At 44.3% G+C, this 12,198-nt stretch overlaps 1 protein-coding gene across 2 annotated transcripts in view; it reads left to right on the top strand.

The window, feature by feature from the left end:
- SRP68 (signal recognition particle 68) overlaps nt 1–2,374 on the top strand; it is a 44,607-nt gene extending 42,233 nt beyond the window's left edge. For both annotated transcript variants that reach the window (XM_004454450.3, XM_071210823.1), the window contains exons 14-16: nt 10–85; nt 551–603; nt 970–2,374. In XM_004454450.3, the coding sequence (XP_004454507.1) occupies nt 10–85; nt 551–603; nt 970–1,197 (357 nt within the window). In that variant the 3' untranslated portion in view covers nt 1,198–2,374. The remainder of the gene's footprint in view (nt 1–9; nt 86–550; nt 604–969) is intronic.
- The last annotated feature ends 9,824 nt before the right edge of the window (nt 2,375–12,198 follow it).

Here is a 12,198-nt window from a genome sequence, read left to right as displayed (position 1 = left end):
TCATTACAGGACCTGCCTGATGTGCAGGAGCTCATCACTCAAGTGAGGTCGGAAAAGTGCTCTCTGCAGGCGGCGGCGATCCTCGGTGAGCCCCTGCCTGCTCTTTACTATCTCTACCCCCAGATGTCCCTTCACCGTTTTCCCTTTTCCTTCCTCCACCTCACACTACTGTTTTAAGATCAGAAGGGGTTGTTCTGGTTAAATTTTAAGATTTTATTTTTCCCTGCCTTTATTTTTGTCACATTAGGCATTAAATCAAATTATATAGAAGGATTTGGAGAAACACTGTTACGTTGTATCTTCTCCCTAAGATCATCCTCTGTACCACTGTGCTAGCCTTGTTGGACTGGCAGTATTGCTTCTGGAATTTATCTTCTGTTTATCTGCACCACTTCTCAGCAGAATTTGCACCCAGAAGGGAGAGAGTGAACTTCCCCACATGTTTGCTACCTTTGCTCCTGGGATTTAGGGCCCTGAGACACCCTACGCCTCATTTGTGGCTATAGTGTGTTAAGTCCTTGTTCTTACTGAATCCCTGTGAAACTTTCAGATACAAGCGACTCTCATCAAACAGAGACTTCCTCCCAAGTCAAGGACAATAAGGTAAGTCTGCCTATGGCATTTGAGGAATAAAGAGTAGGACTAGCAGCTCACTAGGAAGCTGCTAGTACAAAGTTTGTGAGGTGTCTAGATTTCTCCGAGAAGGGTGAGGAACTGTTGCTGTGCAGAGCAGTACAGTGGTTTGGAACCCTAACTGGGACAACCAGTCGACCAATTCCAGCCCATCCCTCTCTTAAGCACTCTGGGTTTCAGTGACTTTGGTCTGTAAACTAGAGACATGATAGCACCTTCTCTTAGGCAATTTGTGAGGATTAAATGAGATAGCACGTTCCAAAGCACTGGCTGGTGGATGTTGCATTGATGGTCTTCTCTGACTAACACCGAGATTCCTCCCTGATTGACTTACAGCCTCTCGTTGAACGGTTTGAGACATTCTGCCTGGACCCTTCTCTCGTCACCAAGCAAGCCAGCCTCGTGCACTTCCCGCCAGGATTCCAGCCCATCCCTTGCAAGCCTTTGTTCTTTGACCTGGCCCTCAACCATGTAGCTTTCCCACCCCTCGAAGACAAGTTGGAGCAGAAGACCAAGAGTGGTCTCACTGGATACATCAAAGGCATCTTTGGCTTCAGGAGCTAACCAGGCTCTTCCTTGGGGGTGGGGGGAGATCCTGACTTCTACTTTGTATTGTGAGAAAATCCCAGCAAGCTCCATGCCATTAAATCCAGGTCTGCATTGGCCCAGGGTGGGAGTTGAACATCTTCAGCCCTGCCTTCCTACGTCTTGTGTGTCTGTGCACTTACATTCTTAGCCCACGTGTTGGGAGGGCACCCTCTCCTCATCTGGTCGACCTCTGAGGTGTGCTCTGTCTCCTGTGCTGCCTGGGGTCCCACGTGAGCTGTGATTTCCTTTGGTCAGTAATGTGTCCAAGGTCAGTCCACGCCAGCCACGGACAGGGCCTGGAGTGCACTCTTTCTTCAGGACCATGGATTTGAAATGAGCCCATCCGTGCTGTTGGGCAGCTGCTGAGTGTCCATAATCCTTTGAAAAGTTTGTCCATGACTATGAAACATTGGCAGCATCACTCCAGAATTCACCTTCAGTCCTACTCCCTTTCAGCTTCAAGTGAAAGTTAAAAAGTTTCAGAAAAAGAGCTCTATTTTTAGAAGAAATATGTTGCACTCAGAAGTGATTAAACCAAATCTTATATTAAAAGGCAAAGCTGATGAAGATTCTGCCCATTTTCCACCTGACCTCACTGTCCAGTTCCAGTCTTAGACCTCCTTTCTGGACATTGTCAGGTGACAATGGGATGTCACAGACATCCAGACTTCTGGGCAGTTCTGTTTTGCTAATGCCAGATAAGGACGTGTCTTAGGGACTGTTTTTTAAAGTTTCCAATCTGTAATTTTTAGATACTGTTATATTTTAATCAACTTCCTTAACCTTATTTTTTTCCTTAGTCATCCCTTTTAATTTCTATACCATCAGTAATAGAAGTCACAAAAGCAATGGAAGAAAGCAAAGAATAAAATTGATTTAAACATGAGACCTCTGAGTCCCTTTGAAAATCAAAACTCAGTTGTGCCATAGGAAGGGAAAATCCACCAGAGGAAACGTTTGGTTAAGACATCGAGCAGGCTAGAGTGGCTTGAGAGAGAAGGTGGATGGGCTAAGGATCTGAGATGGCTGTTTCAGGATGGAATCCTCTTGTGGGCAAAGCATGCCTTTTGCTTTCTCAGCTGTTGCAGAAAGGGATTTGCCAAAAGTTAGAAAAAAGAACAGTGGGAATACAAATAAAATTATTAAGGAATCAGTCTTCTCCGTCCAAATTTTGTTTTGGGTCAAAAAGCTTCAGGAAGCTGATTTATTATTTTTTCTAGTTGAGTTTCATCATACCTGTCATACTGTTTCAGGGTGTTGTTTTTTCTTTTTTTTTTTCACTGAGAAGTTAGTGCAGATATAGATCTTAGGTTGAGGTCTTGGATTTTGAGCCTTAAGACTTGGTCATTGTCCCTAACGGGCTCAGGGAATGCTGGCGGGTCCATTCAGCCTCGCCCTCCTCCACCTCCCCAGTGCATTTGGCAGCACCAGGAGCAGTGGTCAGAGATCCTGCGTCTTCCGTGGCTGCAACTCCAGAGTGCTGCCCTCCAGCTCCAAGAGCCCCCAGGGTCAAGGCCTGATGTACGGGACGGTGTCCAGCCTGCCTCCGTGCGGTGGCGGCGGCAGTCAGGGCTGGTGAAGTCCTCCAGGTGCTGTGCCTCCTTGGAAGATGTGCCTTTGCCACTGGCATTGCTCTTTGCCCTCCAGATGCTCCCATTCTCTTTGGAGTATCAGCATGAGTGAAGATCTGCAATTTAAACTGTAGAAAATAGAAGAAAACCTATTCTGCTTGCACCTTTTTATTTTTCTTCCCCGAGGCATCCCTGGCAGGTGCTCTGAGTAACATTGGCTGTTGTCGGCTGTGAGGCTGTGACGAGGTGATATGCGCCGCTGTGTTGAGTATTAAAAGCACATATTTACGTAAGAAGACCGACCTGGCAGGGATGAGGTCTTGGGAGAGCTTCCACATCCCCTCACATGGGACCCCTGGACATTAAACAGGCTGCACGAAACAGGGCCCCGTGCTACACTCGATGACGTGGCCCTTGTCTCCACAGTGGCGAGTTCAGAGCCAGGTCCAGGACCCCTCCTCAGGCAGGGCACACTGCTTGCTGGATAGTTTCACAGAATGAACCTTGAGAAGCCACACAGCCCTTCCTGTGGTGTAGGAAATGGAAATGAAGGCACCCAGATGTGCTCTTGATGTTAGGTGGGTCTTTTTTTTTTTTTTCTTATCAGTTGGGTGATGGTTTTTTTCTTTTAAGAAGGTACCAGGAATTGAACCCAGGACCCTGTATGTGGGAAGCAGGTGCTCAGCCACTGAGCTACACCCACTCCCCTGGGTGATGGTTTGATCTGCAGAAATACTAGAGGCTAAAAGCTACCTTTAGTTTTTAAGTGATAAAAACAATTTGGCCAATTTTGGCTTTAACCCTGTTGGTTTTGTTCATTAAAATGTCAAAAGGAGAGTGAGGTAGCTGAGGACTGAACAGGCCCTTTGGCTGCTCTTGTCTCCTGGCTTTTTCCTCTATTCAATACATTGTTTTGATGTACTGTCTCCTTCCCAGTTTTACATTAAATCAAGTAAAAGTTCTTGGCTTCCCTATTTGAAATAAAACACTGCCAGGCCTTGCCCCCCCACCCTTCCTCTGCTGGGCAGCCTGGGTTCCCGTTCTTGGCGGAGGTGACAGCCGATGATGTCCCTGTTCCTCAACCCACGCTGGCCCTGGACCGCAGCCAGCTCTTTCCTCCACCCCCTCTGGGAGAGGAAGCATGTCTCCAGGGGCTTTGAGGATGGGACTGGAATCTGCCTGTTCACTGTCATCGCTGCAGCAATGCTAATTTTTACATGCTAAAGATCACACAAAAAGCTAATTGATCACAGAATTCTAAATAGCACATTGCTGTCTGCAGCCTTGAAAAGCTTGGAACATTAAGAGGTCTAGGAAAATATCCACAGATAGCAAAAATATGTGTCACTTCTAATTTTTTTTTGAAAACAAATTGCTACAGAGGAAATGGAAACCAGATTTAGATGTAAAATTTATTGATGTTCCAAAGCAAAGAATAAAGTGGAAACTGCCTGCATCCTGGCAGCACCCACTGGAAGAATCTTGCCTGTAGGCCTGTTGGAACCACTTGTGTGGGTGGGTCCAGGAGGCAGAGGCTGAGGGGCCAGGGTCCGGGGCCCCACATACAAGGTGCGGGAGGCCGCTGGCTGTTGGCTGCTCTCAGGTGCACAGCACAGGCCCTACCTCGAGGGTCTGCTCTGCTCTGAGCACCCCCTGGGCAGTGTAGGGCTGAGCAGTGTGAATATGAGGTACAAGTAAAATACCTCAGTTGACCAGTACTCATGGTCTTGTGGGGGCCTTTTGTCTGATCACTTCAAGCAGTTAGGGGGCTGTGATCTAAAGAGCACAGCCTGGTATTTTTGTTTTCTTTGCTTTTCCTCAATGAGCAGGAGTCTCTTGTCTGCCTCACCTGCTCTGTCAGACGCCGTCTGATGACCTGCTCAGTGCTGGTCTGAGAGCTGCAGGGAACTTCAAGGCAGTTGGGACTGCCCTGCCTCCGTTGTGCCTGTGCTGTGGGGCTGTTCTCGTGTTGGAAATGGGGCCTGCTTGCTCTGTGGTCCCTATTTTGAGCAGCTTGATTTTGTTCACCATTAACTTCAGGTATGTGTTCTCCTTAGGAGGTCAATGTTCAAATGATTTCTGAACACTTGGAAAAGAGCCACATGCTCTCTTTTAGACCTAACTTTTCCCAGGGGTCTTTTGTCAAGAGGCAATGCAGTTAAGACCCAGGCGGGGAATGGGTCCGTGAAAGCTAAGTAGCGTTGGCTCTGGCTTGCCTGTGGGATGGAGGGAAGGATGTGGATGGCCACCCCAAACCACCGACACTGCCCAAGAAAGCAGCGTGGCCAGGAGAGCAGGAGCCAGGGTCGGATGGGTGTCTGGGCTCTGAAGAAAATACACAGAGGGCTCAGCAACTAGTAGGTCAAAGTCTTGAGAAGTAGGACTTCCCTTTGCTCCCCTCTGGAGCGGGTGGCTGTGATTAGAATAATCCGCTTCTCCCTGCACTCCTGCTCATAGGCACCCCTCTGTATTATGTCAGTCCTTCACTTGCTCTGAACGGGTCTTCATGGGAGGAGTTCTGGGCTTGTGAGGACTGAATCTGTAGAAGATTCCCTCACCCTCACTGTCACCTTAAGTAGAGGAAATGCCCCAGGCACACTCTCAGCCCAGGATCCAAAGTGAATGTGGGGACTTCTGGGAAGATGGCAGACTAGAAAGACAAGGGACTCTTTTCTCTAGAAAAATAATTAGAGGACAGGCTGAAATAGCCTACAAAAAGATCTTCTAGGGTTGAGGACACCAGGCGAAGGCTGGACACTGCTCAGAGGAGAGAGGGACAAAGGAAGGAAATCGCAAGGACAGAACTGGGAGCTGAAACCAGGGGCTGCTGCTGCCGGCACCATCCCCCACACACACACCAAAGAGCTTCAGGATTCTCAGGCCTCTGGGCCTGCGGCTAAAAACAAAGGGGGTCCAGGGATCCACCACCCCAGGAAAGGGGGGAACAGAGGGATACAGCCTAAGGCTGACTCAGCCTCTGACCCACAAAGTTGGTCTGCTTGTGTCCCACCAGCCCTTCCAGGCCACACCCTGGTTTGCCCGGGGAGCCAGTGCAAGACTGGAGCAATCCCACCCTTAACACCTCCCTCCCTTCTAGCCAGGACTGACTATTGAGGATGCCCCAGGAAAGAAAGGGGACACAGAGGGACACAGCCTAAGGCTGGTGCAGCTTTTGACTCACAAATCTGGTCTGCTCTGTCCCAGGAGCACTTCCAGCCCTGGTGGAGCTGCACCATTGTTTGCCTTGGGGCCAGCAAGGGGCTAAAGATGTACAACCCTCCCAATCTTCTCTTCTACTAGCAGGGACTGATTGTTGAGGACTCAGAGGGGAGTGGAAATATTTCTGACCTGGGAAAAGGGAGGGGGCTGCCAGAGAAGGCTGAAGAACTATCTCAGAGAAAGTTTGATTTACCAGGCTCCTAGTCTCCAGACAGGAAGCTCTAGCACATTGATTTGGTCTGTGTTGCAACAAATACGCTTTGACCAGGCATTGAACTAGCACTGCCAAAGTGCACCGTCTGCTGGTAGACCAAAGAAATGCATGAGAAAATGAAAAATGAGTAAGAGAAACTTTTTCCGGCCTCTATAGCCTCCCTCCCCAGGCCCTAGAAAAGGAGTCTACAACCAATTACTGGGTCCAGTGCCCAGTTTTGAGCAACCTAGGGATAGTCCTAACAATCCAGGTTGGGCCAAGAATCAAAGAGCAGTGGTAACACACAGCCTTCTACCCCTAAATCCCTACAAAAGAAATTGAACATATGAGTAAGCTACATTTTAATCAGATTCCTAAACATCAGCAAAAAATTATGAGCCATACTAAGAAAATAGAAGACATGGCCCAACGAAAGGAATATATCAAAGCCCCAGAAGAGGCACAGAATTTGAGAGAACTAATCAATGAGATGTGCACAAATTTCCAAAATCAATGAGTTAAAAGACAATATGGTTAAAGAGATGAAAGACATCAAGAAGACACTGAGTGAGCACAAAGAAGAATTTGAAATCTTGAACAGAAAAGTAACAGTGGGAAACAGATGTGACTCAAGCAGTTGGGATCCCGTCTACCATATGGAGTGTCCAGGGTTCGATGCCCAGGGCCTCCTGGTGAAGGCAAGCTGTGCCACACAGCGAGCTGGCCCATGAGGGAGTGCCGCCCCATGTGGGAATGCCACCCCATGCAGGAGAGCCGACTGACACAGAGCTGGCACAGCAAGATGATGTAACGAGATATAGAGGAGAGACAATGAGAAGACATAGCAGAACAGGGAGCTGGGGTGGCGCAAGAGAAAGATCGCCTTTCTCCCACTCTGGAAGGTCCCAGGATTAGTTCCTCGAGCCATCTAATGAGAATACAAGCAGACACAGAACACACAGTGAATGAACACAGAGAGCAGACAATAGGTGGGGGGGGGGTGGATAAAAAGTCTTTGAAGAAAAGTAACAGAGCTCATGGGAATGAAAGACAATAAGTGAGATAAAACACACAGAGGCATACAACAGCAAACTCGATAGAAGAAAGAACAAGTGATACAGAAGACAGAACAGCTGAAATTGAAGAAATAAAAGAACAGAGGGAGAAAAGAATAGAAAAAATTGAGCAGGGACTCAAAGTTGAATGACAATCCAAAATGCAACAACACGCATGTCATGGGAGTTCGAGAAGAAGAAGAGAAGGGAAGAGGATCAGAAAGAGTATTTGAGGAAATAATAGCTGAAAATTTCCCAACTCTCATGGAAGACATGAACTTACATGTCCAAGAAGTACACCATACCCCAAACAGAATAAATCCAAATACTTACTCCAAGACACATACTATTCAGAATGTCAAATGTCAAAGATAAAAAGAAAATTCTCAGAGCAGCAAGGGAGAAGAAAATTATCACATACAAGGGATGTCCAGTAAGACTTAATATGGATTTCTCTTCAGAAACCATGTAGGCAAGAAGACAGTGGTATGATACAATTAGGATACTGAAAGAGAAAAACTGCCAGCCAAGAATTCTTTATCCAGCAAAATTGTACTTCAAATATGAAGGTGAGTATAAAATATTCACAAACAAACAGAAACTAAGAGAGTTTGCAAAAAAGAATCCATCTTTGCAGGAAATATTAAAGGAAGTCTTAGAACCTGAAAGAAAGGCAGGAGAGAGAGGCTGGAGGAGAGTATATAAGAAAGAATAGCAGAAAAGATAACCAAAGGATAAAAAGACAAAAATATGATACACCATGAAAACCAAAAAATAAAATGGTGGAAGCAAATGGTGCATTTAAGGTAATGTCATTGACATTATAGATTACTAAAAGGAACAATCCACCAGGAAGAGGTATCAGTCATAAATATCTATGCACCTAACCAGGGTGCCCCAAAATACATGAGACAAACTCCGGGAAAACCAAAGGGAGAAATAGACATCTCTACAATAATCACTGGAGACTTCAACACACCATTCACATCATTAGATAGAACATCTAGACAGAAGATCAACAAGGACAACAAAGAACTTGAACAATATGATAAAAGAGTTAGACTAACAGACATACAGAACAAACTTCATCCAAATTCAGCAGGTTATACATTCTTCTCAAGTGCCCATGGATTTTTCTCCAGGATAGACCGCATGTGAGGGCACAATGCAGCTCTTAATAAATATAAGAAGGTTGAAATTATACAAAGCATCTTCACAGATCATAATGGAATGATCTGAGAAATCAATGATAGGGAAAAAAATATATGTGCAAATGTGTGGAGGATAAACAACACAATCCTAAATAATCAGTGGGTCAAAGAAGAAATTGCAAGTTAAATCAGTAAATATATTGGGACAAACAAAATCAAGAACACAACTTATCAAAACTTAAGGGATAACACAAAGGCAGTCTTGAAAGGGGACTCTCTAGCCCTAAATGCCTATATTAAAAAAGAAGAAGGAACTAAACTCAAAGATTTAACTGAACATCTAGAGAAACTAGAAAAAGAACAGTAAACCAGTCCCAAAGGCAAACAGAAGGAAAGAAATAATAAAGATTAAAGCAGAAATAAATGGAATTGAGAATAAAAAAACAGTAGAGAAAATCAACCAAACTAAAAGCTGGTTCTTTGAGAAGATCAATAAAATTGAAAAACCCCTAGCTAGACTAACAAAGAAAAAAAGAGAGACGATGCAAATAAATACAATCAGAAATGAAAGGGGGAAGCTACAACTGATCTCACAGAAATAAAATGAATCATAAAAGGATATTATGAGAAACTGTATGCCAACAAACAAGACAATGTAGATGAAGTGAACGAATTCCTAGAAATGCACAACCAACCTACACTGATACTACAAGAAATACAAGAACTTAACAAACCAATCACATTTAAAGAGATTAAATCAGTCATCAAAAATCTTCCAGCAAGCATCCATGTGGAATCTAAGCCCCCTCTTAATATACATGTGGAGTGGACACAACCATTCTAAGGTCCACAGGATGGAGGAATAGATTATGGATTAGAGTGGACTTACTGATATTCTATTCATAAACTATTGTGATTAGTAATCAAAGAAAATGTGGCATTGGTGTGGAGAAAGTGGCCATGGTGGCTGCTTTGGGGGTAGGAAGTGGGAGGAAGAGATGTGATGTGGGGGCATTTTCAGGACTTGGAGTTGTCCTGGGCGGTGCTGCAGGGACAGTTACTGGACATTGTATGTCCTCCCACGGCCCACTGGGTGGACTGTGGGAGAGTGGACTATGGTGTGGACCATTGACCATGAGGTGTAGCAGTGCTCAGAGATGTATTCAACAAGTGCAATGAATGTCTCATGAAGATGGAGGAGGTTGTTGTTATGGGGGGAGAAGTGGGGTAAGGGGGGGCGGTTTATGGGGACCTCATATTTTTTTAATGCAACATTAAAAAAATAAAGACCAAAAAAAAAAAAATCTTCCATCAAAGTAAAGTCCAGGACCAGATGGCTTCACAGGTGAATTCTACCAAGCATTTCGAAAAGAATTAGCACCAATCCTGTAAACTCTTCCAGGGAAGCAGATGTGGCTCAAGTAATAGTGCTTCCACCTACTATATTGGAGGACCTGGATTCCATTCCTGGGGCCTCCTGGTGAAAAAGAAGAAGAGAAAGCATGCTTGTGCTGTGAGCCAGTGCCCGCCCAGTGAGCCAAGTGCCCACGTGAGTGCCCACGTGGTAAGACAACTGAGGTGGCACAGCTAACAGGGAGCCTCTCTCCACATCAGAGTTCCCCAGGATCAAATCCCAGTGAATCCTAGAGGAGGAAAAATAAGAAGAGAAGACCAAAAGAGAAATAGATACAGAAGATCACACAGCAAATGGACACAGATAGCAAAAACTGCAGGCAGGGGAGGGGGAGGGGAAGGAGGGGAATACATAAATAAATATTTAAAAAATAAAAAATAAAATAATTCCAAAAAACTGACAAGGAGGGAAAATTACCCAGCACATTTTGTGAAGCCAACATCACCTTAATACCAAAGCCAACTAAAGGTACTACAAGAAAAGAAAATTACAGACCAATCTCTCTAATAAACATAGATGCAAACTTCTCAACAAAATACTTGCGAATCGAATCCAATGGCATATCAAAAGACTTATACATCACAACCAAGAAGGATTTATTCCTCGTATGCAAGACTGGTTCAACATAAGGAAATCAATCAATGTAATACATCACATTAACAAATTGAAGGGAAAAAACCCCACATGATTTCAATCGACGCAGAAAAGGCATTTGACAAAATTCAGCATCTTTTTTTATAAAAACACTTCAAAAGATAGGAATAGAAGGAAAATTCCTCAATATGATAAAAAGCGTATACGAAAAACCCACAACCAACATCATACTGAATGGGGAAAGGTTGAAAGCGTTCCCTCTAAGATCAGGAACAAGACAAGGATTCCCACTGTCACCATTGTTATTCAATATTGTAATAGAAGTTCTAGCTAGGGGAATTAGACAAGGAAAAAATTAAAGGCATCCTAATAGGAAAAGAGGAAGTAAAACTCTCTTTGCAGATCAAATGATCCTGTACTTAGAAAATTCTGAAGTATCCATGACAAAGCTACTTGAGCTAATGAGTTCAGCAAAGTAGCAGGATACCAGATCAACACACAAAAAGTCAGTAATGTTTTTGTATACTAGTACCGAACAATCTGAAGAGGATATCGGGGAAAATTCCATTTTCAATAGCAACAAAAAGACTCAAATACCTAGGAATTAATTTAATCAAAGAAGTACAGGATCTGTATGCAAAAAAACACAAAATAATGTAAAAGAAATTTAAAAAGATCTAAACAAATAGATATTCCGTGTTCATGGATTGGAATAATGAACATGAAGATGTCAATCTTACCCAAACTGATTTATAGATTCAATGCAATACCAATCAAAATCCCAAAAGTTGGGAAGCAGACTTGGCCCAGTGGTTAGGGCGTCTGCCTACCACATGGGAGGTCTGTGGTTCAAACCCCTGGGCCTCCTTGACCCATGTGGAGCTGGCCCATGCGTAGTGCTGATGTGCACAAGGAGTGCCATGCCATGCAGGGGTGTCCCCCACGTAGGGGAGCCCCACACACAAGGAGTGCATCCCATAAGGAGAGCCGCCCAGCGTGAAAGAAAGTGCAGCCTGCCCAGGAATGGCGCCGCACACATGGAGAGCTGATACAACAAGATGACGCAACAGAAAGAAATACAGATTCCTGTGCTGCTGACAACAGAAGCGGCAGAGAAAAATATGCAGCAAATAGACATAGAGAACAGACAACTGGGGGGGGGGGGCGGAAGGGAAGAGAAATAAATTAAAAAAAAAAAAATTTAAAAATCCCAAAAGTTTACTTTACAGAATTAGAAAAGGCAATTACCAAATTCATTTGGAAGGGAAAGTGCACCCAAATAGCCAAAAGCATTCTAAAAAAGAAGAGCGACATGGAAGAATTTCATTGCCTGATGCTGAAACATATTACAAAGCTACTGTGGTCAAAACAGTGTGGTACTGGCATAAAGATAGACACATCAATAAAAGGAATCGAATTCTGAATCCAGAAATAAACCCTCACCTATACTGTCAACTGGTTTTGACAAACCTACCAAGTTAATGTTAATGGGACAAAACAGTCTCTTCAACAAGTGGTGCTGGGACAACTGGATATCTATAAGCAAAAGAATTTCTGAAAGAGGACCCCTTTCTCACTCCCTGTATAAGAATCCACTTAAAATGGATCAAAGACCTAAACATAAAAGCCAGGATCGTAAAACTACTGAAAGAAAATGTAGGGAAACATCTTAAAGACCTTGTGGTAGGTGGTGGTTTCTCGGACCTTATACCCAAAGCACATGCAACAAAAGAAAAAAGTAATGGGACCACCTCAAAATTAAACACTTTCACATCTCACA

This window comes from Dasypus novemcinctus, chromosome 21 (genome assembly GCF_030445035.2).
Source record: "Dasypus novemcinctus isolate mDasNov1 chromosome 21, mDasNov1.1.hap2, whole genome shotgun sequence".
NCBI classification, from domain to species: Eukaryota; Metazoa; Chordata; class Mammalia; order Cingulata; family Dasypodidae; genus Dasypus; species Dasypus novemcinctus.
The sequence above is the reverse complement of the archived record's forward strand: the minus strand, read 5'-3'. Positions and strand labels throughout refer to the sequence as shown.